The sequence below is a fragment of the Hakea prostrata genome, chromosome 10, assembly GCF_041222555.1.
Source record: "Hakea prostrata isolate BN-2017 chromosome 10, UWA_Hpros_2, whole genome shotgun sequence".
Classification (NCBI taxonomy): domain Eukaryota; kingdom Viridiplantae; phylum Streptophyta; class Magnoliopsida; order Proteales; family Proteaceae; genus Hakea; species Hakea prostrata.
This window is the reverse complement of record NC_142609.1, coordinates 37,536,266-37,563,924: the sequence shown is the minus strand read 5'-3', so window position 1 is coordinate 37,563,924 and position 27,659 is coordinate 37,536,266. Positions and strand designations below refer to the sequence as shown.

The 27,659-nt window shown below is 40.4% G+C and overlaps 1 protein-coding gene across 4 annotated transcripts; it reads right to left on the bottom strand.

Annotated features, from left to right (window-relative positions):
- Positions 1–721: 721 nt before the first annotated feature.
- Positions 722–26,761, bottom strand: LOC149002755 (uncharacterized). Of its 4 annotated transcripts, none has more exons than XM_089138964.1 (7): positions 26,477–26,761; positions 25,904–25,978; positions 21,498–21,770; positions 21,231–21,369; positions 20,902–20,987; positions 20,641–20,783; positions 722–1,298 (listed from the first exon to the last, which is right to left on the bottom strand). In XM_089138964.1, exons 2-6 carry the CDS (start codon positions 25,955–25,957, stop codon positions 20,655–20,657), a joined length of 681 nt encoding a protein of 226 aa, XP_088995090.1. In that variant the 5' UTR covers positions 25,958–25,978; positions 26,477–26,761; the 3' UTR covers positions 722–1,298; positions 20,641–20,654. The 4 variants fall into 4 exon arrangements, with proteins under 4 accessions (XP_088995090.1, XP_088995092.1, XP_088995091.1 ...); XM_089138966.1 differs by having other exon boundaries at positions 21,498–21,764; XM_089138965.1 differs by lacking the exon at positions 26,477–26,761 and adding an exon at positions 26,118–26,156.
- Between the last annotated feature and the right edge of the window lie 898 nt (positions 26,762–27,659).

Sequence of the window (27,659 nt, the reverse complement as noted above, 5' to 3'; positions counted from 1 at the left end):
AGCTCCCGGGTCATGCAGAGAGTTCACAGGTCGTCTCCCCTATCATCTTATCCGTAAGACAATCAATTCATTGAAAGGAGCTCTGCAAATCAAACAAAAATGGGTAAGGTTAACTCTTTCTAACCAACACACCCCCCCCCTCCCCAAGAACGAAAAAAAAAGAAAAGAAAAGAAAAAATTATTAAGAAAGAAAATCAAAAAAGACAAGGATAGTTTGATACAAAAGTGTGAGTCCGGATCTGCAACCCATCGTGGAAGCACTCTGTCGGGGAGCACTCCCCGACAGCTTAACCACCACAAAAATGTGTGGGCCCCACAGGGATTGGTGATGTTTTTTATTTTTTGTGTTTTACAAAAATCCCTGTGGGCCCCACACATTTTTGTGGTGGTTAAGCCGTCGGGTTGCAGATCCAGACTCGAAAAGTGTGGCGACTGTTGAAAGCGCAGGAAAGCGCAGGAAAAACTTGACATTGCTCTAGGCCCAGGTAATTTAGGGGGGAGATCTGAAAGAAAGCCTTGTAACGAGGTTTCAACAAAAGGATGTGAAACGCTACCAAAGGTTCAGCAATAAAACAAGAGAGAACGTGATGCAGAGATGGTAGATAGACAAACATAGATGAAACATTGACTCAATCAACTAGCTGAATTTCAACATTTCATCCTTCTTTTGTGTAAAAAATACTCAACAATTTACAGAAACAATATACTCAGTTTTGTGAACACTGGTTTAAAATGAAATTCAGGTTGGTTCAATAATGGCTGGCCTACACCATAATTTAGGGTTAACATGTAAATACACCACCCAAGCACATAATAAAGACTGAACTGTGGCTCCAACACTGACAGTGGTTCAATTTTATTAAACATTTCAATGTAGAGAAAATTACACTCCCCTCTACTAATACCTAAATATTCTATCAAGTATCAACCATAACCAGTCCATGAAGAAACACTTTTAAGTGATGGCTTCAGCCTTAATATATCCATTTACAACAAGAAGTCTTGTCACAGCTAAATGGAGTCTTGCATTCCAATCAGCTCTGTTTAAGCTTATGCTTAATACAAGGCCTAAGCCACGTATATCCTTTCTGACCACTTCTCTTAAAGTTATCTTAATATATCCATTTACACCCTCAAAAAACCGTTATATAAAAGGACTCTTCTCATCACATAGTTCATCGTTCAGCTCCTATTTCTTCTTCTTCTTCTTCGTCATTGTAGTAATAATCTCGTTTGGCTTCCTCACCCGATACAATTTCTGCTCCATCTTCATCTTGAGCTTTACTACTACCATCAACCTGCATGAACCAGACCAAAGCATCATCTTCGTCAATTGACTTCTCTCAGCTGCAAATCCCTTATTAGTTAGTCAGCATTGAAGAGCACTCTGACAAATTAGAGACCAAATCACCACACTCCTTAGATTAATAAGCCAACAGTCAACTTTCATACCAACAGAAAAGGAAACCTCAGAGATGAATTTGCTTCTGAGACTAATCAAACTTGGAGAATTCTTTTTTTTTTTTAATCCTGTGGATTGGGGCAGCGCGAAAAAGAAAATCTGCTTAAAATACTCTTGATATCTCCGCAAGGAATATCTTGGTATTCAAGCTTAAAAGGAGGAAAAAAGGTGTTCTTGGCACCACCAGATTTATATTCGCTGGAGATAACGTAGTCTCCAAATGGCTTACTTGATCTTGGATAGATACCGCTCTTCCCTAATTTTGTCTTAATTTTGATTTTCTAAGCCATGACCCTTAAGGTTTTCTTTGTTGTTGTTGGAAGGGGGGGGGGGGAGGATATTATGAGGTGTTGGTCTCTTTGCCAGCTGAGCTAAAATCCTTGGGGTTCTTAATTCTAGGTTCGACACTTCGACATTCACTTATTATCAGGCATTTCCCTTCGTGATCAAAAAAAAGTTTGATATTTAATTGCCGTTTATTATTGTTGATTGTTCTCCTTATATTCTGTTTGAATTCATGCCCTTTTTGCTTTTCTTGGAATAAATTTCTTCTGCTGCTATCACAGACTGAAAACGGGAAGAAGGTTTTTTTTTTTTTTTTTTTTTGGGGGGGGGGGCGGGTGAAGAACTATTTTAGAAGCTCACAAGTTGACTATTTGCTGAACTTGTAAAAAGCACCTCATCTTCTGTGTATCTTCATTGGGTATTAAATATTGAAGTTGAAAGAGGAGAGACAAGGTGAAGATGAAGAAGAAGTCTCCGATGAAAGGAAGTTTTACTATTTGAGGAAGAAGGCAGAGAGTTTCAACAGTTCAGGAGAACAACTGCAACTGGAAATGAAGCCGAGGTCATCTCCTTCAGGTGTTTTATTTCATCTTTTCTGTTGCTTTTCCTGATTCTTTTAGAACATTACAATTATGACAACGAAGAAATTAAAGAAGAAGAAGTAATAAGACGAGCAAATGAAACATTTGAGAATAAAAATTCTTCTATATAAGGGTAATGTTGGGATTAACCAAATACGTTAAGGCTGATATCATCACTGAACAGTGTTTTTTCTGGAAGGGGTTCCGTAAATAGAATCTTTGAAGGAGTGTAATCTACCCTTGTATTCAATATATAGCTGATGACGGTGTACCTATGGTTGTAGCTGTGGTCTGACAAGCATGACAGGTCATGGAAGCCTGAGATAATGACTCCCTACACCTTCACAAAGACCAAGGATTTGGTTCTATTTGAGGCCTATGTTGGTAGATATTAGGTTTTTTCTTGCTTAATTGTATAACGAGGCAATTAGTAATTTATGGTATCTAAGATACTAAAATCTTATAGTGGTTGGTTAGACTAGTAAAATGTTAGAAATTTGTATTTGGACACTTAGTAAATGCAGGGAGTCCTGGTTCAAATAATGTTTAGATTTTTCAGTCCATAATAGGATCTATACAAGCAACCCTTCCTCTCCCCTACCCCCACACCTGAAAAAAAAATGATTCAAGTTTGGGAGAAATAGAAGTGATGAAATCAGGCCCAGCCCCCTCCCCCCACCCCCAAGAACCCCCAAAAGAAGGCCCAAGGAAGCCTTTGAATCAAGCCCAAACAGCTCTCTTGAGCATGGGGCAGCAAGGGCTGGCTGAATGCCCCTAGGGATATTTTGGTCATTTTACATGCCTTCCTTTGGGGCGTCTTTGATCTATTTAGATTCCTTGACTCGTGAAGATTCTAGATCTACTTTCTTTTCCTTGGTTAGTTGAGTCAAAGTGTAGTTAATTGAGTCTCCTACTTGTAAGGGAGTCCTAATTGGAATCTGGTTACAAGGTTCCTTCTAGATAAGGTTTGTTTTGATTAAATCAGAATTTAGACTTGGGTCAACACACCACCCCCCCCCGCGGGGCGACTGTGGGTTGTTGAGGGAAAAGTGATTCCTTGAGTAATTTCAGCAATTTCCAGCAGCCATCTTCTTCCAATCTCATCACAGCCTAGGAGCAATCAAATACCAGCACCATCAAGAACTCTTTCATTCCCAGCCAAGTACACCCCAAAAACCCCCTACCCAACCCCAATTCCCCTTCCCCTTCCATCGTAAGACCCTCCCCAGCCCCTTCACATGCCATCGCAGCCCCTCCCCAGCCCTCCTTCCCCTTCTAGTCCTTGCAGCAGCATCCCCACCCTCACTCCTTCTCTTCCTTGCAGCACCATCTCCTTCCCTTCTTTTTATTTTTTCCCCTTTTGATAGAGCCCTGGGATCACAATATTATACTATATTGGGAGAGGAATGATTTGCTGAATATCTAGCGAACAACAGTTATGGAAAGAAATCAGATCTGGTCCTAAGGAGGTTGCTGAATAAAGAATGATTTGCAGAATATTTACTACTGAATAAGAGGGATTTGGGGATAGGCAGAATATTGTGAATGATTTGCAGAATATTGTAGAATATTTACTACTGAATAAGAGAGATTTGGGGACAGGCAGAATATTGCAGAATATTCACTACTGAATAAGAGAGATTTGGGGAGATTAAGGTTGATTAGGGGTTATAAATAGGGGTAAAATGTGAGTAGTAGTCAAGGATTATTTATGTGAGTGTTTGGGCAACCGTAGGCTGAGGGGCAGCAATGTGTTGTGGGCGTGACTGGCACCATTGTAACCAGTTTATCATTATTCATCGTTATTCTATCAATTAAATAATATCAGTTTTGCATTCGATTCGTGGGTTCTTATCAAATTGGTATCAGAGCGCGTTTTAATCCACGGGAAGCAATGGAAACCGGATTATCCATATTTTTCGGGGAAGGGGATGTGCAAGAATGGCTTCTTGAAGTTTTGTTATTTTGTTGGGAACACCAGATCGATGATGAACATAGATTGGGAGTGGCACTGCAACATTTAGAAGGAGAGGCGTTAGCATGGTTTTACCAGAAAAACTGGTCGAACTTCAATTGGTTAACCTTCAAGGAAGCCCTGAAATTGGATTTCAATGTTGAGCAAGCAACTGATGGAGCAGGAGAAGCAGAAAATACCAGGTTTGAGCAAGTTAATGGCATCACAGTGTATGAAGCATCAATAAAGGATCAAATAAAAGCAGCAAAGGTTGAAATCACAGAGAATGCTCTGAAAAATTTCGAAGCCATCCAGACAAGGGGTGACGGTATTGCAAATAGTAACCATGGCGATTAAGCATTGGTAGAGATTTTAAAAGAATGTGAAAAAGAGGCCAAAGGGGAAATTGCTGCAAATGACGGTATGTCAACCAATGCTGCTAATCCGCTCCAAGTCCTTAATTCATATATTGACACGAAACTCAAGGCAGCAGGAGTTGTGCTTTATATGGGTCCATATGTTATTGTTGTTCAGCTGAAGTCAGTTCCAATGGCTATTCCTAGTGTACTCTTTAATTCAGTTGAAATTTCCAAGGTTTTTCTTCATTTGGGTTGCTTGGAGTTATGTGATTATTGGTTCTCAAGGAGGTATGTTGTGCAGAATGTCGAACTAGCATGGTTGTGTGGCAAACATGTAAAGACCAAGCTTCCAATTTTCCATCACCTTGAGGACAAGGTGATTTTCGAGGGGCCGGTAGTGATAGAGCCCTGGGATCACAATATTATGCTATATTGGGAGAGGAATGATTTGTTGAATATCTAGCGAACAACAGTTAGGGAAAGTAATCAGATCTGGTCCTAAGAAGGAGGTTGTTGAATAAAGAATGATTGCAGAATATTGCAGAATATTTACTACTGACTAAGAGGGATTTGGGGATAGGCAGAATATTGTGAATGATTTGCAGAATATTGTAGAATATTTACTACTGAATAAGAGAGATTTGGGGACAGGCAGAATATTGCAGAATATTCACTACTGAATAAGAGAGATTTGGGGAGATTAAGGTTGATTAGGGGTTATAAATAGGGGTAAGATGTGAGTAGTAGTCAAGGATTATTTATGTGAGTGTTTGGGCAGCCGTAGGCTGAGGGGCAGCAATGTGTTGTGGGGGTGACTGGCACCATTGTAACCAGTTTATCATTGTTCATCGTTATTCTATCAATTAAATAATATCAGTTTTGCATTCGATTCGTGGATTCTTATCACCTTTCTTGATTCTTGTGGCAAAACTAAAATAGAATGAAAGAAGAAAAGGAGGGAGAGAGAGAGAGGAAAGAAAAAAAGGGAAACTAAGTAGAAATAAGAAGAAAGAATCAAGAATTCTTGAAAGAACTTCAAGATCCTTTCAAGAACATTGCAAGAATCCACCAAGTACCCTCCCTCCCTAAGCCACTACCACTCCCCCTCTTTCCCGAACCACAAGTCCTTTCCCTTCCAGGTAATTTTAGGTATCTCAATTCCTACCCATATTAACCCTACTCCATTTATTTCCTTGTCCTACCAACCCTAATTCATCCCATAATAATCTTTCAGTATCCCGCCCCACTTGAACACTTAATTTCCTTATCCCATCCTACCTAGGATACCTCTGGATAACCCAAGACCAACTCCACCAAAATCCACGCTCCCATCATAATTGTGTTAAAACCATAGAACTCTCCCTAGCCCCATATGTAACTCTTTAGCCCATCCAGTACTTTGTTAACCTCACAATCTCTATCCAGAATATTCACATAGGTTATCCATTAATGTTCAGCCATCTCGAGGTATACCCAAACCATCCCATAGGTTATCCATTAATATCCAGCCATCCCAATGTATACCCCAGGTCATCCAACAGATAACCATAACCCTATTATAGGTCCAAATTTGTGCTGGTTCTAATTAAAGAGGGTGCTGGAAGGTTAACCCAGACCCGGGGGTACATTAAGAAGTTTAAATTGCTTTTCTGTTAGCTGCATAATATCCTCTCTTGGTTGCTTATTTCCTTCTTTCTCTAGTAATTTGCCATTGATTTCAATCCTACCTTATGTGAACAAGGATGCTCCCCCTAGCCAAAATTCCAAACCCAAAGCCTAAGCCCAATTGGCATAACCTATAGGCTGGCCAAAACCCTAGAGGGGTATTTTGGTCAATTTCCCCTCTTTGCTAGTTGAGTATTTTATTTTCAGAAGTTTGGAATTAATTTTCTGAAATCAAATCTATTTTGAAGTCCTTGTTTGAGTTCTACAGTCATAGACAATCTATTTTAAAGTAATATTCCTTATAGGTAATTAGATCTTTATTTCAAGTTGAGTTCTTTTAATCATGTGGCTGAGATTAATTGTCCTACTTTATAAAGGACTCCCAATTAGATTCCAAGTCTTTTAGGTGTTAGGCTATAAATAGCCACTCCTCTCGTTGTAAAGTAAGTCTCAATATTGAACAAAGAATTGAGAATTTGAGTCCCAAGGATCGAGGCCCTTTAAGGAAGGCACAGTTGAGCAAGAGTGATCTTCTTCTTCAATTTCAGCAACCTCGCAACCCTCTTCTTCCATTCCAGAATCTACCAGCAACCAGAACAGCTCCCAAGTATGGCAGGCCCCCATCCCCTTCCCCCACCTCCTCTCTCTACCACAGCCCTCCCCCTTCATCCCCCACTCATTGCAGGCCTTGGCAGACCCTTCCCAACCCTGCGACACACCTGAAAACCCTCCCCCAATCCCTGTGACACATCTGAATCCCTCCCCCACCTCCTTCCTCCCTTGTGGCAGAAACTGAAACCCTCACCAGCTCTTCTCCTCTTTTGCAGCTCCCTGCCTCCCCTTTTCTCTCCCTCTTGGCTTCCCCTTCCCCCTTCTCTGACTTGCAGCAATCCAGAAAAACAGAAAGAACAAAAGAAAAGAAAGGTTGCCCACGATACAAGATTCCATCCTTCAAGATTTTCCGCAAACTTGCACAAGATCTTTCCAAAACCCTTCCCATACCCAACCAAAGAAAGGAAAGAAAGGTTGCCCAAGATCCAAGATTCCATCCTTCAAGATTTTCCACAAACTTACCCAGGATTTTCCAAAACCCTTCCCATACCCAACCTGATGTAAAAGCAGGCCCACCCCCTGGCCAAAACCTGAAAGTGGGCTCAAAGCCCAAGACCAGTTGGAGGCCTCCATAAGCTGGCTGAACCCTAGAGGGTATTTTGGTCATGTTCCCCTCTAGGTTAAATATTTTAATTTCAGATTGTATGGTTTAAAGTTCAGAGTCCAATTTTAGTTAAAAGTCTTAGTTTGATTTAGTAGTTGAGTCTTGAGTCTTAAGGGTCCCCCCTCCTTAAACAACCTCTTTTTAATATTTATTTTTTTTTTTTCAAAAATTCCCCCTTTTTGGGGGGCGTTTTTTTTTTTAATATGTTTTTTTTTTTAAGGGGGGAATTTTTTTTTTTATGGGGTCCCCTTTTAAAAAGGCCCCCCCTTAGATTATAGATTATAGGTAATGGGGGACAGAATAGAGAAGAAAGAAGGATAAAGAAGATAGGGGGAAGAAGGGAAAGCTTAGAAGAATTATTCTTGAAGAAGGGGAAGAGGGAGAAGAAAACTCATAAGAAGAAGAAGAGAAGAGGAGAAGAAGGAGGGGGGGGGGGGGCTGCAAACGCACAAAGCTAAAGCTTCAATTCATTTTTTTCTATTCCATACTCAATAAGCTGATTACAAGTGTTTAAATAACAAAACAAACATACTTGATACGAAAACAGACTCTAATAGGACTCTTGGTAATTTAAAACTAACAAAAGACTGATCCTACAAGGACTCTTAGGAATTTAAAACTAACTAAAACTTATCCTAGATATCCTACCCAAATAAAAAAACTTTGATTACATGATTATCCCAATAATAAATAATAAAATTCTAAATTATCTCTAGAACTCCCACGAAAACAGATCCTATTTTATCTCCTTGCAAGCTGGAGTTTGGGCCCACCAAATTTGAATCTATTTCCATGCAAGCTAGACTTGGGGCCCACCAAATATGAAAAAGATCATCTAGGTTATTGTTCACGCTACAGTAGCGTGAACAGTAATTTCTGGTTCTGGTTGTGCTGCATCAATTTCTCCCTCTCTTAAAAAAAACTCGTCCTCGAGTTTCATAGAAGAAATCTGTCTCACGATTGGCACCACAAAAAAAAGATTTGATAGGTTGTTGTAGCATTGTTCACAATTACTGAGAAAAGAAATTAGGGGCAATAAAGAAAGGATGAAGAGTAGAAAGATCTCAAGGAGGAGAAGAAAACAAGGAAGAGAGAAAAGAAGGTTGAACAAACAATGAGATAAAGAAGAGATCTATCCAGGTTTGGGCTCTGATACCAAATAATGGGGGACAGAATATAGAAGAAAGAAGGATATAAAGAAGATAGGGGGAAGAAGGGAAATCTTAGAAGAATTAGTCTTGAAGAAGAGAAAGAGAGAGAAGAACACTCATAAGAAGAAAAGAAGAAGAAGAAGAAAAGAGGAGAGAAGGGGGGGGGCTGCAAACGCACAAAGCTAAAGCTTCAATTCATTTTTTTCTATTCCATACTCAATAAGCTGATTACAAGTGTTTAAATAACAAAACAAACATACTTGATACGAAAACAGACTCTAATAGGACTCTTGGTAATTTAAAACTAACAAAAGACTGATCCTACAAGGACTCTTAGGAATTTAAAACTAACTAAAACTTATCCTAGATATCCTACCCAAATAAAAAAAACTTTGATTACATGATTATCCCAATAATAAATAATAAAATTCTAAATTATCTCTAGAACTCCCACGAAAACAGATCCTATTTTATCTCCTTGCAAGCTGGAGTTTGGGCCCACCAAATTTGAATCTATTTCCATGCAAGCTAAACTTGGGGCCCACCAAATATGAAAAAGATCATCTAGGTTACTGTTCACGCTACAGTAGCGTGAACAGTAATTTATGGTTCTGGTTGTGCTTCAACCCCTAAATTAGTTTTATAAAACCCACAATAACCCCCCCCCCCACTTTTTAAATTAATAATCTACAAAAAAAAAATTAATAATATCTTTGCGGGTGGATTCGGCCCCCCCCCCCAGCCCCCCCCCCATCACATATCCTCCCGCCCCCTGCCCCTCCCCTCCCCCACCCCCCCCCCCCCCCCCCCCCCCCACCCCCCACCCCCCCCCCCCCCCCCCCCCCCCCCCCCCCCCCCCCCCCCCCCCCCCCCCCCCCCCCCCCCCCCCCCCCCCCCCCCCGCGCCCCCCCCCCCCCCCCCCTCCCCCCCCCCCCCCCCCCCCCCCCCCCCCCCCCCCCCCCCCCCCCCCCCCCCCCCCCACCTCCCAAACCAATCGCAAGAACCCCCCCGAATTCCCCTTCCCCTTGCTCACCCTAGACAGCAGCCTCCCCCAGCCCGAGACACCGTAGAACCCCTCCCCTGCCCCTTGTGACATTTCCCAGCCTCTCCCCCACCCCTCGCCAACCTTGCGACTCCCTCTTCCCCACTCTTTTCCCTATCAACCCCCCCCCCCAAAAAAAAAAACCCAAAGAAGAGGGGGGGAACCCGAAAACCCCCAATTCTGACTTGCGGCAGAAGTGAGACAGAAAGGAAAAGAAAGAAAGAAGAAAGAAGAAGAAAGAAAAGAAAAGAAACAAAATAGAAAGAAAGAGAGATCAAGACTGTCCAAGATCTTTTCAAGAACAAACCCTTACCTGCCATTAGAGATTCAGCCCATAGTTAATCAAAACGATCTCCAACCATTCTCATACTTAACTACAAGCTTCCTTGGGTATTTTGGGAAAATTTAGGCTTCCCCTACCCACCCATTTGGATCCAATTTTATCTCCTAGTCCTTCCCTAGAACCATAACTATCTCAAAAACCAATTCATAGGGATTTGATAACACCCTAATCATCCCAATACCAACCCATATCCATCCAAACTTTGTCTCTAGGGTTCTCCCATACTCCAAGAGATCCAAAAATCATCCCATTACTCTTCCCTTAGGTTCCCAAGCTACCACAAAAACTCCCATTAGATTTTGTCAAGTTATTTAAATCATCCTGGGCTAACCCTAAATTCTGGGGTATCAGTTCTGAATCATTAGCCTTATAATTGGGTTACATCACAACCCATGATCTTCCCTTCCCTTTCCAGTTAATCTTAGGAAAATTCAAATCACCCCACCACTTCTCAAATAACTTTGCTAAAACCCTAATCCTTCCTAAGACCCTCCCATGAATTTTTTAGACATCCAGAAACATCCCAATCCCTTCCTTTTCCATCCAGGATCCAATTCCAGCTACCCATTCAAGCACTAAGTTTACCCTTAGATATTTGGGTATCTCAATTACACCCACAGGAACCTTAGATTACTCAAACATTTATCTCAAATCATTCCCAACAAAAGCTCCCTAAATCCCCATTATTTTCCCATTGATAGTATTATTTTCTGGTTCAATGAAGATTTTTCCTGGGCTAACCCTAAATTATAGGGAACCACTTCAAAGATTCCCTAACCCAAGAATTGAGTTACATCAATTTGGTAACAGAGCAAGAAAAACCAGCATTACATTGCCATGGACAAACTAGTGATCTCTAGACAATTGGAACAAATCTTGAAGACTTAGACTGAGATGCTCCAACAACTACAAGGGTTGACCACCCAAGTTGCAAATCTAGACATGAGGATACTCATCTAGAGCAGGCAGGAATGGTGATACCAGTCACACTCCACCATCGCCACCACCAGTCATTGTTCACCCTCCACCACCACCATTAGTCATCGTTCACCCTCCACCACCACCACAAGCAGCCTGTTGAAATAAACGATTGTAGTAGAATGGCTTATTGATCCATGATCTCAAGCCCTCTATTTATAATTAAGTGGACAGTAGACGATTACAAGGAATAGAAGTTTACATGAATGCAAACTCTAATTTAACTCATATACAAACTCTTATTAGACTCCTAATAGAATCCAACACTCCCCCTCAAGTTGAGGCATAGATATTAGTCATGCCCAACTTGCCTACAATAGGAAGGAAATCTCTTTCTTTCAAACCCTTCATGAAAACATCGGCTACTTGGTCTCCAGATCTTACAAAAGGCATGCAGATAAGCCCTTGTTCCAACTTTCCTTTGACAAAAAACCTGTCAATTTCAATGTGCTTAGTTTGATCATGTTGCACTGGATTATTAGCAATACTAATAGCAGACTTGTTGTCACAATATAACATCATAGGGTTTGGAACTTAAACTCCAATATCTTGCAGCAAGCCTTTCAACCATAGTAGCTCACAAACTCCATGAACCATAGCTCTATATTCAGCTTCAGTACTAGATAAAGCTACCACATTCTGTTTCTTACTTCTCCAAGTAACTAGATTACCTCCAACAAAGGTACAGTAACCTGAAATTGACTTCTGTCTGGAGATCCAGCCCAGTCTGCATCAGTGTATGCTTCTACTTTTAGATTATCGGTGGGTGATAGAAGTATTCCTTTTCCAGGAGTTCCTTTCAAATACTGTAGTATTCTGGTAACAGCCTTTATATGAGCTAAATATGGATCATGCATGAATTGGTTCACTATCCCTACAGCATAAGCGATGTCTGGCTTGGTGTGGGACAAGTAAATTAGCTTCCCTACCAGCCTTTGGTATCTTCCTTTGTCCACTGGTTCTCCTCTTTTTTCTTTAAGTTTAGCTCCAGCTTCAATAGGGGTATCAACTGGCTTACACCCCAACATTCCCACTTCTGATAATAGATCTAGGACATACTTTCTTTGGGATAGGAATATACCTTTATTTGATCGAGCCACCTCAATCCCTAAGAAATACTGTAACTTCCCTAGATCTTTAATTTCAAACTCTCTGCCAAGAAAGTCTTTCAACTTTTGAATTTCTTCACCATCATTCCCTGTGATGACAATATCGTCTACATAAACAATGAGAAGTGTGATGTTAGTACCTGACTTCCTGACAAATAGTGTATGATCAACATTGCTTTGCTTGTACCCAATAGAAGTCATTGCCTTCAGAAGGCGTCCAAACCAACATCTAGGAGACTGTTTTAACCCATATATTGACCTCTTCAACCGACAGACTTTCCCTGCAGTATTGTCATCGGAAAAACCATGTGGGATTTCCATATAGACCTCTTCTGCTAACTCCCCATGTAAGAAGGCATTATTTACGTCTAGTTGGTGCAAGTTCCAGTGTTTGTTCACAGCTACTGACAACAGAATTCTGACAGTATTTAGTTTCGCAACAGGGGCAAAGGTCTCCTGATAATCAATCCCATAGGTCTGAGTAAACCCCTTTACAACTAGTCTAGCTTTCAACTTGTTGACTGATCCATCCATATTTTGTTTAACCACAAATACCCATTTGCAGCCCACTGGTTTTTTTCCTGAAGGAAGTGTAATCAGCTCCCAAGTGTCATTTTTCTTCATTGCCTGCATTTCCTCTACCATAGCTTCCTTCCATCTCTTATCAAGATAGGCTTCCTGCCAACTTTTAGGAACAGATACAGATGACAGAGAGGATATAAAAGCACGATAGGAGTCAGACAAAGAGTTATAAGAAACAAATTTATCTATGGGATGTTGAGTACAAGATCTGACCCCTTTTCTAACAGCAATAGGAAGATCGGAAGAAGATACCTCAGTAGAATCTGATTCTGGAGCAGGAGACTGAAGTGGTAACGTATCACCTTTCTCCACCTGCTTTAGCCGGTTGTATTTTTCCTCTTGATAAGTCTACACATCCTTATTCTAGTCAATCTGGTTTTGAAAGACCCCAACAGTGTGTCTCACAGGAGTGGTCTCCCCTTGGCTAGGTTCTTCACATGGTTCAGAAATCGAAGGGGGAGGATTCGAGTCCTCAGGTATACTGGCCAAAGTCTCTCCCTGGTCAGGAAACTCTTTCTGGGACTCTTAAGTTGTGTTGGTGTGTGATAGGAAGATCTAGAGTCGGAAAGAACACCTCTCCTCTAGGACTCTCCCCCTGGAGAGGTGTATAGTAAGGGCAAAACTCATAAAAAATTACATCCATGGATACAATGATTTCCTGGAAGGAGGATGATAACATTTGTACCCTTTCTAAGTAGCAGAATACCCCAAAAATATACAGCGTAGGCCGCGGGGAGCCAGCTTACTCTGGTGGGCTATGATTCTGGCATAACACACACATCTAAAACCCTTTGGGGGAATAACAAAAGAAGAGGCTCCCTGAAGAATCTCATTAGGACATTTAAAACCAAGTATCCTACTGGCATCCTATTCATAAGGTAAGTAGCAGTGAGAATAGCATCACTCCAGTATTGGTCAGGGACATTCATAGAAATCATAATGGAACAGGCTATCTCTAAGAGATGCCGATTCTTCCTTTCGGCAACCCCATTTTGGGCAGCTGTATCAACGCAACTGGTCTGATGTATTATGCCAGAATCAGAGAGATCTTTAAAATTCACCATCAATATACTCTGTGCCATTGTCACTGCGAAGGATCTTCATAGTGGCATTGAACTGAGTTTTAATCATATTATGAAAGTCACGAAAACATCGGAAAACCTCTTTTTTTTGTTTTAAAAGATAAATGCATGTAGAACGAGAGTGACAATCAATAAAAGTAACAAAGTACCTATGCCCAGTAATACACACACATCAACAGGGACCCCACACATCAGTATGAATTAGCATAAAAGGAATAGGTTTTCTATTATGAAGAGAAGGTAAATAAGTAGAACGAGTCTATTCTGAAAAAATGCAGGCTTCAAAAAAAATTTTATTTTCATTATAAGAAGAAACCAAATCAGGAAATATTTTCTTAAGAGTTCCTAGAGGGGGGTGACCTAGCCTATGGTGCCACTGATGAAGGTCTGATATTACCGAATGGACCAGATTAGAAGATGTAGTCAAAGCAGACGTAGATTCTCCAATCGGCTCGAGCAAATAAAGTCCATTGTCTAGTTTACCACGTCCAATCTCCTTCCCCGTGATCAGATCCTGGAAGACACAGTAAGATGGGAAAAAAGTCACTTTACAATTCAAGTCATGTGTAAGACTACTGATAGAGAGCAAGTTAGTAGAGAAAGAGGGAACATGTAAAACTTTAGACAAAGAAAATGATGGAGAATGCTGAATAATCCCTTTTCCAGTAATGGAAGAATAGGAGCCATCAGCAATTCGAACTTTATCATTTCTAGAAGTTGGAGAATATTGTAAGAAAGAGGAGGATAAACCTGTCATATGATATGTAGCTCCTGTATCAATGATCCAAGGAGTAGAAACTGAAGAAGCTTGAAAGCTTGTAAAGGTTTTACCTGAAGTAGCAAGGTAGGTGTTGGTATGGGTAGTAAAGGAAGCAGTGGTCAAGGCTATACCATCAATAGTTGTCATGTTGACAAAATTATCTGTAGTTCTTCAGTCTTCACCCTTTCGAAGTAACAGAATGCAATAGCCAAACAACCCAAACAGATCTACCTTTTTCTCCTTTTTTTTTTTTATAATAATATTCAGAACAGTAGAAAAGGAAAAGAAAAAAAAACTGATTAGAAGAAGAAGAGAAAGAAAAAAATAATAATATGGTTCAGTCAAAGAGAACCAAAATATGGTCTAAATTTGATTTGGGAATTTGAAAAAGAGAAAAATCTGGTTCGGTCAAAGGACTGGTCTGGTTTATTGAAGCGATGGGCTTAAAGGGATTTCATCATCGTCCCTGGCTTAAAACAGATCGCAAATCAAAGAGAGGGACTTAAAACAGATCGCAAATCAAAGAGAGACAGAGGCGATGGTGAAAGCAAATTATGGAAAACAACTCACAGTCCCTAGAAGCTAGAAGCAAATCGATTCTTTATCTTCCTTTCTTTTTCTTTTTCCTTTTTTTTCTTTGGTCGATGGCGGAAGCAGCGATGAGAGCAGCACCAGTAGCAGCAAGGTTCTTGATGATAGCAGCGGTGGTATCAGCAGGGTTCCTCTTCTCTTCTTCTTTCCTTTCCCTCCTTTTGGTTTTGGAGATCGATAAGTGCAGAAAATTTATGAATTTGAGTTTTTGCAATAGTTGTAGAAAAAAACCTGCGATGGTTGTAGAAAAAATTCTGCAATTGTTGCAGAAGAAAGAACTCTACGACGGTATTACAGTTGCAGAAAATTCCTGCGATGGGTTTTACTGAAAAAAAATTGAAAAATATCAATCGAACTTAGGCTCTAATACCATGTTGAAATAAACGATTGTAGTAGAATGGCTTATTGATCCATGATCTCAAGCCCTCTATTTATAATTAAGTGGAGAGTAGACTATTACAAGGAATAGAAGTTTACATGAATGCAAACTCTAATTTAACTCCTATACAAACTCTTATTAGACTCCTAATAGAATCCAACACAGCCCCAAGCTGATGTAAGCACCAAGTCAGCCCCAATGGAGGCCACAAGAAAGCCTATCAATGATAGGTCTTGCGCCCCACTTAGGGGCATTATGATCCATTCTCCCCTAGTAGCTAATGATTGGGTTAGTAGAGTCCTAGTTAGTTTTATTAGAATTTTTAAACAAAATTCTGTTAGAAGTTTTTCTTGGAGTTCTTGTTTTGATACTCTTATTTCAATTTTGTTAGGCTATAAAAACAAAGGCCTCCCCATTGTAACAAGGCAGTGGTTGATGAATAAAGAATATATTTGCAGCCAAGGAGGCATCGGACAAGGTCCTTTTGAGGAGGACTCTGTGGTTATCCAAGAGATTTTTCTGTTCTCCCCATCGATCCCTTGTTCTTCACTGCAAGCAGCTACCATCTCCTATTACCTCAAGAATCAGCAAGCAAGAAAGTTTCACTCTCCCAACCCCTGTCCCCACCCCTCTTCTTCCCAATCCTCCCTTCCTTGAGGCAATAGTAATCTGAAGTTTCAGACCAATTTCCTCAAGAACCCCACTGTACCTAACCTCAGCACAAGAAAACCTTCTCCAGTCCTACCCTAAGCCATCGCCCATTATAATCAGACCTCCCCTACCCTTCAAAACCCCCCAATCTGCCCTCCCTCACCATTGAATCCAAGAAACATCCCTCCCCAGACCTTGCAGTAACTCTTAAATAGAAGAAACTAGAAAAGAAGAAAAGAAAAAAAAGAAAGCAAGAAAGAAAAAAAAGAAAATGAAAGAAAGGAAAGAAAGGAAAGAATGGGAGAAGATTGAGCAAGAAACCCTCCCCTACCTTACCGCAAGCTTCCCTTATCCATCCTTTTCAAATTTTATTTCAAATCCCCATCCCAGTCCCTTTTGTTAAACTCTAATTTTGAAATCCCTTTCCATCCCACCCCAAACCCATTTCCCTAAAACCTAATTTTGAGATCCCTTCTATCCCATGCCCAACTTGTTAAAGATCCTAAATTAGTCTTTCAACACCCAAACAATTCCTAGTTAATTAGTTGTACACCCATACCCAACTGCAACATTCCCTACCCATTTTGTTAGATTCTTCACCCCCCATATTATTCCAAATCTACTTTCGATCTTCCCAACCCTTGGATCCCTCAATGTGGATCAAACATTGAAGTAAAATTGATCCACCCTCCTTCGCTTACATCACAAGGCTGAATTTGCAGGTGTACATACCTCACAGAGATGAAGCTAGTGGAGCATAGAGGTACATAAAGGAAGGTGATACTGAACCTTATCCTCCCAGACGTTCCAAAGACAGAAACAGGCATACCAGAGAATACAGGAATGAAAACCCGGTAAATGACAAGTACAATGCAGATGAGAGGCAACAAAGGAGGCCTCAAGGAGCACAACTATCACTGGAGGATTACCTGCAATCCTACTTTACTGGAGGGCAAGAACAAAGAAGAGGTGCATGCAGACCACCATAAGGTAAAACCCGAACTTAAGGAGTTCAATGGGTCCTCCTTAGACCCTCAGGTTTTTTACTAGTGGAGAGCAGCCCTAGATGACTACTTCGATTGGTATGAACTATCTGAGGATAGGAATATGAGATAGCCAAAGCTAAGTTGGTACGTGCAGCTAGAGATTAGTGGAACACCATGGAGAGAGAACTCTACTATGAAGGTAGGGAACCAACCACATGGAACCAGATGAGCAAGGAAATGACAGAGGTACCTACCAGTGCACTATAAGGTAAGACTCCAAGAGCAGTTTTACACACTGAAACAAGGTACCATGTCTGTAGCTGATTACATCTAACAATTCGATTCCCTTGCATCCAAGATAGGCACCAGAGAAAGCAAACTCCAAACCATGATCCGATTCAAGCTTGGTCTGAAACAAGATATACAGCAGCCCTAGCAGTTACAGACATCGTAACTATTTGACAAATATCTCCTTGCAAAAGCTCACCTATCTCAGAAGAAGGTGCCTAGCCAAGATTACAGAAGAGATCCTCCTAGCAGAAAGCCTTACGCTCCCACTACAATAATCTCTCCAAAAGTACTGAACCCTACCAAAGTAGAAAATAGAGGCCCAATTTTCAGCAATAACCCTGGGGAGTGTTTCTATTGTCACGAGAGAGGACACTTTGCTAGTAAGTGTCTTAAGAGAAGAGGACTTGCAGTCCTAAACAGCACCCAGTCTAACCCAGAGGAGGCACACAAATGTCCTCCACTAAATTTTGATCTTAAGGAAGAATACAATGAGATCGCATAGATCCAGAGGGCCAGTTGAATGTCACGTTTAGAATCTTGATGACCCTAACGGAAGGAGAAGATTGGAGGAGGAGCTCCATCTTCCATACTAGATTAAGAGCAGGACTACTAGCTCACACCATCGTGCACAGTGGTAGCAGCGTTAATGCAGTGTCAAAAAGCTTTGTCCAAATAGCAGGGCTGAAGCCAGAGAAGCATCCCTAGCCATTAGGTCTCCCTCCTAAATAATGCCAGGATCGATGTCACAACCAGGTGCCTAGTTCCAATCACTCTCCATTCTTATTCTGATGAGTTTTGGTGTGATGTAGTATCAATAAAGATGGAAAACATCATACTTAGAAGACTTGGCTCCTTGACAACAACATGACCATCACTTGTAGAGAGCACAAGTGTACTTTTGAGCACAAGAGACAGAAGATAGTTCTCTTAACGTTGAACATAGTCGAAGATGCCAAGAAGAGACAGACTCTAAGAACCAATGAGAGAGACCCCAATCAAAGCAATCCACTCTTGATGGCTCTGTCCAGCCCAGCTCCTAAGAAGCGCAGTCTGAAGACAGATTACTCAGAAGGATCTAGCAAAGCCATCCCATTCATTAGAGATGAATGTCTTCAAAAGGGGGAGAATAGATATGGACGAGGATCCTCCCCTGCCCAAAATTCCAAAGTGGGCCCAAAGCCCAAGCCCAATTGTCATAATCCATAGGCTGGCCAAAACCCTAGAGGGGTATTTTGGTCAATTTCCCCTCTTTGTTAGTTGAGTTTTTATTTTCAGAAATTTTGATTTAAATTTCTGAGTCCAATTCTATTTTAAAGTCCTGGTTTGAGTTAGTTGTTTGAGTTCAAGTGTCATAGGCAATCTATTTTAAAGTAAAAATTCTTATAAGTAATTATATATTTATTTCAAGTTGAGTTCTTTTAATCATGTAGCTGAGATTAATTGTAAGAGAGATCCTATTTTATTAAGGACTCCTAGTTAGATTTCAAGTCTTTTAATTGTTAGGCCATAAATAGCCCACTCCTTTCATTGCAAAGCAAGTTTGAATATTAAATAAAGAATTGAGAATTTGAATCTAAGGATCGTGGCCCTTTGAGAAGACCACGATTGAGCAAGAGTGATCTTCAAATTTAGCAACCCCTCAACCCTCTTCTTCCATTCTCCAGCATCTACCAGCAACCACAGCCAATCCCAAGTAAATACAGCAACCCCCCCCCCCCATCCCCTTCCCCCACCTCCTCTCTCTACCACAGGCCTCCCCCTTCATCCCCCGCCCATTACAGGCCTTGGCAGCCCCTCCCCAACCCTGCAGCACACCTGGAAACCCTCCCCTGACCCCTGTGACACATCTGAAACCCTCACCCACCTCCCTCCTCCCTTGCGGCAGCAAGGAAAAGCCTCCCCAGCCCTTCTCCTCTTTTGCAGCACCCTCCCTCCCCTTTCCTCTCCCTCAGCCTCCCCTTCCCCCTTCTCTGACTTGCGGCAATCCAGAAATACGGGGGAAGAAAAGAAAAGGAAAAGAAGAAGAAAAGAAAAGAAAAGAAAATAAAACGAAAGAAAGAAAGGTTGCCCTAGATCCAAGATTCCATCCTTCAAGATTTTCCACAAACTTACCCAAGATCTTTCCAAAACCCTTCCAATACCCAACCGCAGTCCTCCCTTCCCTTTCCAGTTAATCTTAGGAACATTCAGATCACCCAACCACTGCCCAAATAATTTTGCTAAAACCCTAATCCTCCCCAGGACCCTCCCATAAATTCTTGAGAGATCCAGAAACATCCCAATACCTTCCTTTGCCATCCAGGATCCAATTCCAGCTACCTATTAAACACTAAGTTTTCCTATAGATATTTCGGTATCTCAATTACACCCATAGGTACCTTAGATTACTTAAAATATTTATCCCAAATCATTCTCAAGAAACCTCTGTAAATACCCATTCTTTTCCCATTGATAGTATTATTTGCTGGTCCAAAGAAGATTTTCCTGGGCTAACCTAAATTCTAGGGAATCACTTCAAAGATTCCTTAACCCTAGAATTGGGTTACATCATACGCAGTCCTGAATTTTCTATTCATGTCGGTCTTCTTTATTTTTCTTCTAATCAGTTGATACTCTCTTGTCCTATCCAATCTTGCCTTGTCAATTTTGCCATGGTTATCTGATATTGATTTCTGTTTTTCCATTCAAATGCTGCCAACTGCCTGGAAACCCAATAAACTATGCTCAGGATGTAAAAGTTGAAGAAAAAAAAATTATGAATAGAGGTTCTAGAAGCACGAAAACACTAGTACAACCAAAGTACCTAATTAATCACATAAATTCACTGGAACCAAAAAAAATAGATTACATTTCATAAAACTTTTCATACTCTACAAAGTAAAAACCAAGTCTAAATCCTGTTCAAACCTAATAATACAAATAGGTATAGACTACAAATTAGTGATCAAAATGAATGCAAATTGATGTCACATGCAGTAACGCAGGTCCCAATGACCAAGAAAGACAAATAAAAAAGCCAAATGAATCTGCTGGGAAGCTTGGAAAGGATGCACTGGATCATGCCGACAGGGTAATGGACAATCTAAATGCACAGGATAAATAAAAGCTCACATTATTTTTTCATATAATTAAATTTCCGAATGCCATTCAAAAGAATGTAAGAAAAGACTAACCTCAAACCAAAATGCTATTGATTCTTCTTCAACTTTGAAGTCAAAAATTCTGATTTATTGTCAAGACTAGATGTTCTAATAATGAAAAGAACTGTTTCCATGAACATCCCAAAGACCAATCCAAGAATCCCTCCAGCAGCATTCTACAAATTCAAGACAAAACCGCCACCCTCATTCAATAATCAATTCTGCCTGCATATGGAGGAAATGGTTGAAGACGAGATTTGTCTTTAAGAGATTAACAAGATGCATTGAAGTTACCATCACAGGGCTGTGATTAAACATAGCTCTGAATGCAGCATATCCAACCAAATACGTAGTAAACATTGTCAGTGCAACATGTAAACCTGCAAAATTTTAAGGCCTACCATCATTTTTCATTGCATCAAGGATCTATTCTTCACAAGAAACAGAGAACACAACTTGATCAACAAAATTGTAGGGAAAATAAAATTCTTCCATTGATAACAGCAACATTTCTCCACCCAAAAAAAATATAATATCAACATTACAGATTTGTGCACACAAGGTTCAGCTCTAAATAATAAACAATTGAAAACCATCATAGATTAGGAAAGCAAGATCCTCACCAAACCCTAACTGATCTTTGTAAGATGAGAAAGGTTCATCAAGTTCCTTCCTCAGTGTTATATCTTTGACAAGTTCTTTATACGCTTTTTGTTCTGCCAAATCTTCAAGTTTCTTCAGTCTAGCTTTTAACTCCACACTCTGTGGTTATTAAAAATAAAATCTCATGTATACTCCCGAAAAAGGGGGGAAACTACCAGTTTAGAACTACAAGAATTAGACATCAAAAAGCGTAGGATTTTTATTCTGTTTTCAAAATCTAATGTTACCTTCTCCCTAGGTTTAGGGCTGGAAAAGACAAAATCAGAGCCAGAGAAGAGATGGAGAAGCCTCGGCCTGGTGGCAGCAGGAGATGCAACCCAGAGAACCCTGAGGGATTTGTATGGAATTGAGGACTTCAACAAGAGATTCGAAGCTGTCTGTCGCAGTTCATCAGAGAAACTTGGATCTTCCAAAACTGACTGAAGGTAAGCATGGATTGTTTTGTTTTTGGAAACCACAAGGCCACTATAGTTCAAACTGCCATCTGTCTTGTTCTGCATCTTCCCACAGAATGGGGAAAAAATAGTAAATTAGAACTAGAAAATACAAAACCGCATCTTTTTTTTTTTTTTTTGGATGATTAAATAATTCATTACCAAAGAGAAAAAAATAGATACAAGAGCACAAGCAATAGAGCCCAAACAAAGCAAGAAAGAGGCCTCAACTAACAAGCAACCTAAGAGGCAATGAGCCTAGCACTTTGAGATGAGAGGATTTGTAATCCATGGCTATGTTTGGAACCGATATATCAGTAGAAACAAAGGAAATTACCGGTTTTTATAAATAGGGAAACTCATATTGCTGTCCTGGTAACATTTATACCTTGCAGCAATTGGAGTTGATGATGAGGATAAGAGTAATCAATTTATCATTGCAACAGTAGATGATAACTGCAATTATTTATAAAATAAAAATAAAAACAAACTAGAGGATAGGGGAGGATATCACCTTTGATTTATCAAGAATAGGTTTGTATCAGAATCTGTCCAACCTACAGAGCTTCCTATTCCCCACTTATCTCATAGCACAAATGCAGCTACACAAAACTGTAAACCCAAGGGTGACAGTCCCAAGTACAACATCAAGCTCCAAATTAATCCAGTAGGAAAACCCAGTTTCAAGTCTTCAAACAGAAACTATGCTGGTCTTCCAAATTTAGAAAGTAAAGGTTGATTGTGCGCTAAGATTTAAGCTCATGACATTTCAAGACTGTATGCCGCAAACCGAAAACGAAACCGAAATCGCCCGCATGAAGCAGTACCATATCAAACCATTTCAAAAATTATCTCATATGGTTTTTGAAGACGGTAATGGGTGCAGTACGGAACGGAAATGGTTTCTGGGTTGAAACTGTCAGCATGTTACAAAAACTGCACCGTACATATCATTTAGGGGTATAGAAATAAACCAGAAGAAAATAAATATATAAAGGACAGTCTGATGCCACAAAGTGGGATGGAAACAACTGGGCAAAAGTAGATATATGTAGTAATGTTGCCTCAGTTTTGGTTTTGGGTAAGCATTTCATGTAAGTACCACTTGACATCCTTACCTTGTACCATTAACCAGCACTAGTTCTGGTTTTCAGTTGACAGTTTAGTGGATCCCATAAGATAATGAATGATCATATTAAAGTTGGTCAAGGAGTAGCTCTGATAAGTGATAAGCTATGAGAAAATTGTTTGAGGTAGCAGGGCCACGTTCGATGGAGGCTTGTTAATGCCCCTATACAGAGAAGTGATATAATCTAGATTGAAGGAATTAGAAGAGCTAGGGGCAGACCTAAGATAACCTTAAGTTTTAAGAGAAGTAATAAGAAAATATATGCATAGCTTAGGCCTTGTATCTAGCATGGCCTCAAATAGAGCTGATTGGAAGGCAAGAATCCATGTAGCCAACCCCATTTAGTTGGAAGAAGGCTTCTGTAGTTTAGTGGGTCCCATAACCAGCATACTTAGAAATTTTAGGAGATATTTTATTTAGTTTCTAGTTAGTTGTTGCTACTTTATTTATGTTAAGAAACTATTAGCTTGATTTTATTTAGAATTTAGTTGCAAATTTGAGTGTGTAATCTAGCCTAGTATGATTTTTAATTTATCCATAGTGTGAAACAAAATGTAAGTAGGATTACGAATGCAATGTGAGACAACATTTGAATTGAAAGCTATTAATGAAAAGAAGAATATCAAATGCATCAACAAGCCCACAATTTGACTTATATTCCATCCATGTGATTAGAATCTGCAATTTTCAAGAATAACAATGGTTAGACAACCATAGAAGTCTATATAAGTCATCAAATCATAAATTCACAAGACAAGTAGGATGATTGATCTTCCTTGGTTGTATCCCTTTTCCCTCCTGTTTCATTCTTCCCAAATCCATAAAAAAAAAAGGCAAAATTTGTGGTTCTAATTTTATGAACCCTATGGCGATAACCTTTCATGAGTTATGGCAAACATTGTTAGATATGGCGACATCTCAACTTTGTTGTTTGACTCACAGATCTCGACCTCCATCTCGTCTTGCCAAGGTGGAAAAACGAGATATCTCGCGAGATATCCCACCATGGGTCCGATAACCAGCATACTTAGAAATTTTAGGAGATATTTTATTTAGTTTCTAGTTAGTTGTTGCTACTTTATTTATGTTAAGAAACTATTAGCTTGATTTTATTTAGAATTTAGTTGCAAATTTCAGTTCGTAATCTAGATTAGTAGAGTTTTAATTTATCTGGTTTGCAACATGTAAGTGGCATGCAAAAGTGAGACTTTGAATGATAGCTATTAATAAAGAGAATACACTCTTTACAAGCCCACAATTTGACTTTTTCCTTTGTGATTAGTTGCAATAAGATGCCAATGGTTAGATACCAAAGTATATGACAGGGTGAGAAACAAACCAAGCATAGGTGACATCCTTGGTCATATCCCTTTTCCCTCCTTTTCTTCTTCCCTCCATTGCAAACTTTGTGTCTAATTTTATGAACCTACAATAACCTTTCATGAGAGTTATCAAACATTGTTTCTGCAACACCAACTTTGTTGTTTCATCCATAGAATTTAGGATCTTCCATTAGAACCTGGTTTCCTATGTGGAATAGGGTTTGTAAGCGAAGAATATAAGAAGGACCCACCATCAAACAGACCTATTTTTCAAGGCACATCAGCTCCAAGGGTTTTGAGTCTATTTACAAGATCAATAAGAAAACTTGCTTAACTAATCCCAGCATGAAATTTATAGCTTGCAACAGGACTGCAGGCAATACTAATAAACCAGATTTGGAGAAAATTTGACAACTAAATCAAATCAATTCTTAATAACCTAAATATGATGATAGATGCAGATTAATAGGTCAAACAAGAGCAAAAACTTTGATGTAATTCTAATGACTAGATTTCAAGTTATGAAGAAGCTTTCCCGATGTAGGGAATCTCAAAACTCACAGAATAACAGAATTTCAAAAAAATATCAACAATTCAAAACTTCATTAATTTTTAACTTTGAAGAAACCCTAACGTTGACTGAGTTTCAGTAAGTCAACTCACAGAAGTTGAAATTCAATTAGACCTTGGAATTTTTAAACCAGAAACTTAACTAAAAGCAATGGTGGAACTAAAATTAGAATAGGTAGGAGTAATACTGAAATTCAATTCACCAACTGATGTTCTAGTCAATGGCAACCCAAAAGTGAATTAGATGGCAGAATAGTAAATCGCATGATAGAAAAGCACAGATATCCTAACCTGATGCAGAAGAAATAAAAGAAGAGGATCGAAAGAAACAGATTAGGAGTCCACCTAATTTTTAGGCTTTGAATCACCTGGAAACTATATAAGAAAATCGAAGTTTATAAACTCATAAGTTTGTGTCAGTAGCCACAGGCCACTAAAATTTATATATAGAATTCCTAAACTGACTCTCTCTAACATCACTAAATTAACTTGGAACGCAAAGTACAACTTGGAATAGTCAAAACAGATTTCTATTTGACACTCCAACACAAACTAGGACTCTGAAAACAGAACATACAGTAGGAATGTACAATAGATTCAAATTCTTAATAATTCAAAAGCATGACACATAAAAATAAAAATAAAAAATTAATCAAAATGGGACTGGACTTGAAGAATCCTAATCCAACCAGAACAAGGCCAAATGAACAGTCAAAACAAGAAAAGAAAAGGAACCCCAAGTTAAATTAAACTGAGCTAAAATTCAGACTACCAATAGAATTCCAAAAGTGACTAGGAGCCTTCCTTCTTTCTTATCTGCTACAGTAGCTTGCCTAACTATTGCATCACTACTAAGCATAGGTAGGCACCCATCATCAACCAAGGTAACACTTCTTCCTCAATCAAATGTAACTTTATGTCACTAACCAAACTCCAGCAGTGAATAAAACCGTAAGAATCTAATAAGTTAGAAGTAATGTCAGTCTAGATGTCTCAACAAATCTGAATGAAAAAAGAAAGTTTTTAAGACTTTGCACTTCAAAAAATACCAAGTATCAACCACCAATTGTTTTAATCTTTTCAACCAAATACCATGTTTGGAGCCAATTAATCATACTCCAGGTAAAGACACTTCTTTTCAGTTCAGTGTGAAAAAAGGGAAAGTATACTAGACTTACAGATTCTTGAATCTCCTCCTTGACGGCGTAAAATGGGCTTTGAGCAGCAGCCATATTACAAATTGCTTCTTCCCCCTACAGAATATCAAAAAAGAATAACAATAATAACTCACCAGTGCAGAAAATTGACAAAATGAACTAATGAAACAGGATCACAACAAAAATCGCACTATGAAACACAGCAAGGTAACAACCATCACGGAAAAGGATTTACTTAGAGCAATACAAGACGTGGCTGGTCCCATGTCATCAGGTCTATAACGTGAGAAGGAAATCAACAATCTTTAGTCCATGGAACTACAAATGTCACATTCTCCCTGGATTTTAAATTTTCTCCTACGTAAGATAGTCCATGTAAACCAATGTCGAATTATATAACCTTTTACCTACTCATATCACATATATAAGCAAAGTGAATAATCAACAAACCCTCACAAATTTAGTTTCAAGAACTCTGGAATGGTGTTCATATCAATTGGGAGGAAAGGGACTTTTATGAACTCAATTAAATGCTTATATGAAAAGAAATACAAAAAAGACTTAGCACTTGATGTCTCATTCACCTCTGCTTACCTTCAACAAGAAGCTTGAGAGAATAAGTAAGGGAAACAAAATTTAGGATGAAAATTGAACGAGATCGGATTTCCAAGTTTCAACGAGATCTCTCAATTTACAGGTGAATTGAACAGCTGAAGCAATACTCAGCATCTGCGCGGCTAAATCGAGTGTATCTTCTGATTCCACTGCGACGCACATTTAAGGAAACGGTATAACTGCTTGAGTTTCGTCTCATGATCCGTCACCCTGGACAGGAAGATGAAGAATCGTTTTCCGCTAAAGACCGGGTAGACCGGGGTGTCAAACAGTCGGTTCGGACTGTTTTCTAACGAGTTGCATCGATTCGGGTTGGGAATGGGTGGCGACCGGATTAAATTTTCCTTCCGATGCATCCATTCAAAATTGTTTTATTTTATTTTAAGGTTGTTATGGAAGATAGGGATATCTTATATGTCATCAACAATTCCCCCTTCCCTCTCCACTATAGTCTTGTTTTATCTGTTTTTTTTTTTTTTTCAAAAACCTCTTCACTATAGTCTTACTATATCTTTTTTTTCCACCACAGGGGGGGGGGGGGGGGGGGGGGGGGGGGGGGGGGGGGGGGGGGGGAAGGGGGGGGAAAGGGGAGAGGAGAGGAAAGGGGGGGGGGGGGGGGGGGGGGGGGGGGGGGGGGGGGGGGGGGGGGGGGGGGGGGGGGGGGGGGGGGGGGGAGGGGGGGGGAGGGGGGGGGGGGGGGGGGGGGGGGGGGGGGGGGGGGGGGGGGGGGGGGGGGGGGGGGGGGGGGGGGGGGGGGGGGGGGGGGGGGAGGGGGGGGGGGGGGGGGGGGGGGGGGGGGGGGGGGGGGGGGGGGGGGGGGGGGGGGGGGGGGGGGGGGGGGGGGGGGGGGGGGGGGCGCGCCGGGCCCCCCCCCCCCCCCGCCCCGGGGGGGGGGGGGGGCGCCGCCGACGGGAACAGGGCGGGGCGCCCCCCCCCCCCCTGCTCCCATGGATCAACAAGTGCTTTGACATTTCTTTTCTCATTTTCTCACATGCTCAAGTTTGATATGTTCACCCCCAGTGGTGGAACCATGTTGGGGCCGAGGGGATCATTTTTTGAAATTTTAAGCATTCCTATATTTTTTCCTTATTTCTCTCACTTTACATGTAAAATATCACTATTTGATCCCCTCTTTTTTTTAAAGGGTAAATCACTATTTGAT

What these genes read in the sequence shown, in the direction of transcription:
- LOC149002755 (XM_089138964.1), bottom strand. Translation starts at nt 25,957, where the DNA reads ATGGCTGCTGCTCAAAGCCCATTTTACGCCGTCAAGGAGGAGATTCAA. An exon ending in AGGAGGAGATTCAAGAATCT is followed by an intron (nt 21,771 to 25,903) that starts GTAAGTCTAGTA and finishes TTCTGTGGGAAG; the next exon opens with ATGCAGAACAAGACAGATGG. An exon ending in GCCCTAAACCTAGGGAGAAG is followed by an intron (nt 21,370 to 21,497) that starts GTAACATTAGAT and finishes TAATAACCACAG; the next exon opens with AGTGTGGAGTTAAAAGCTAG.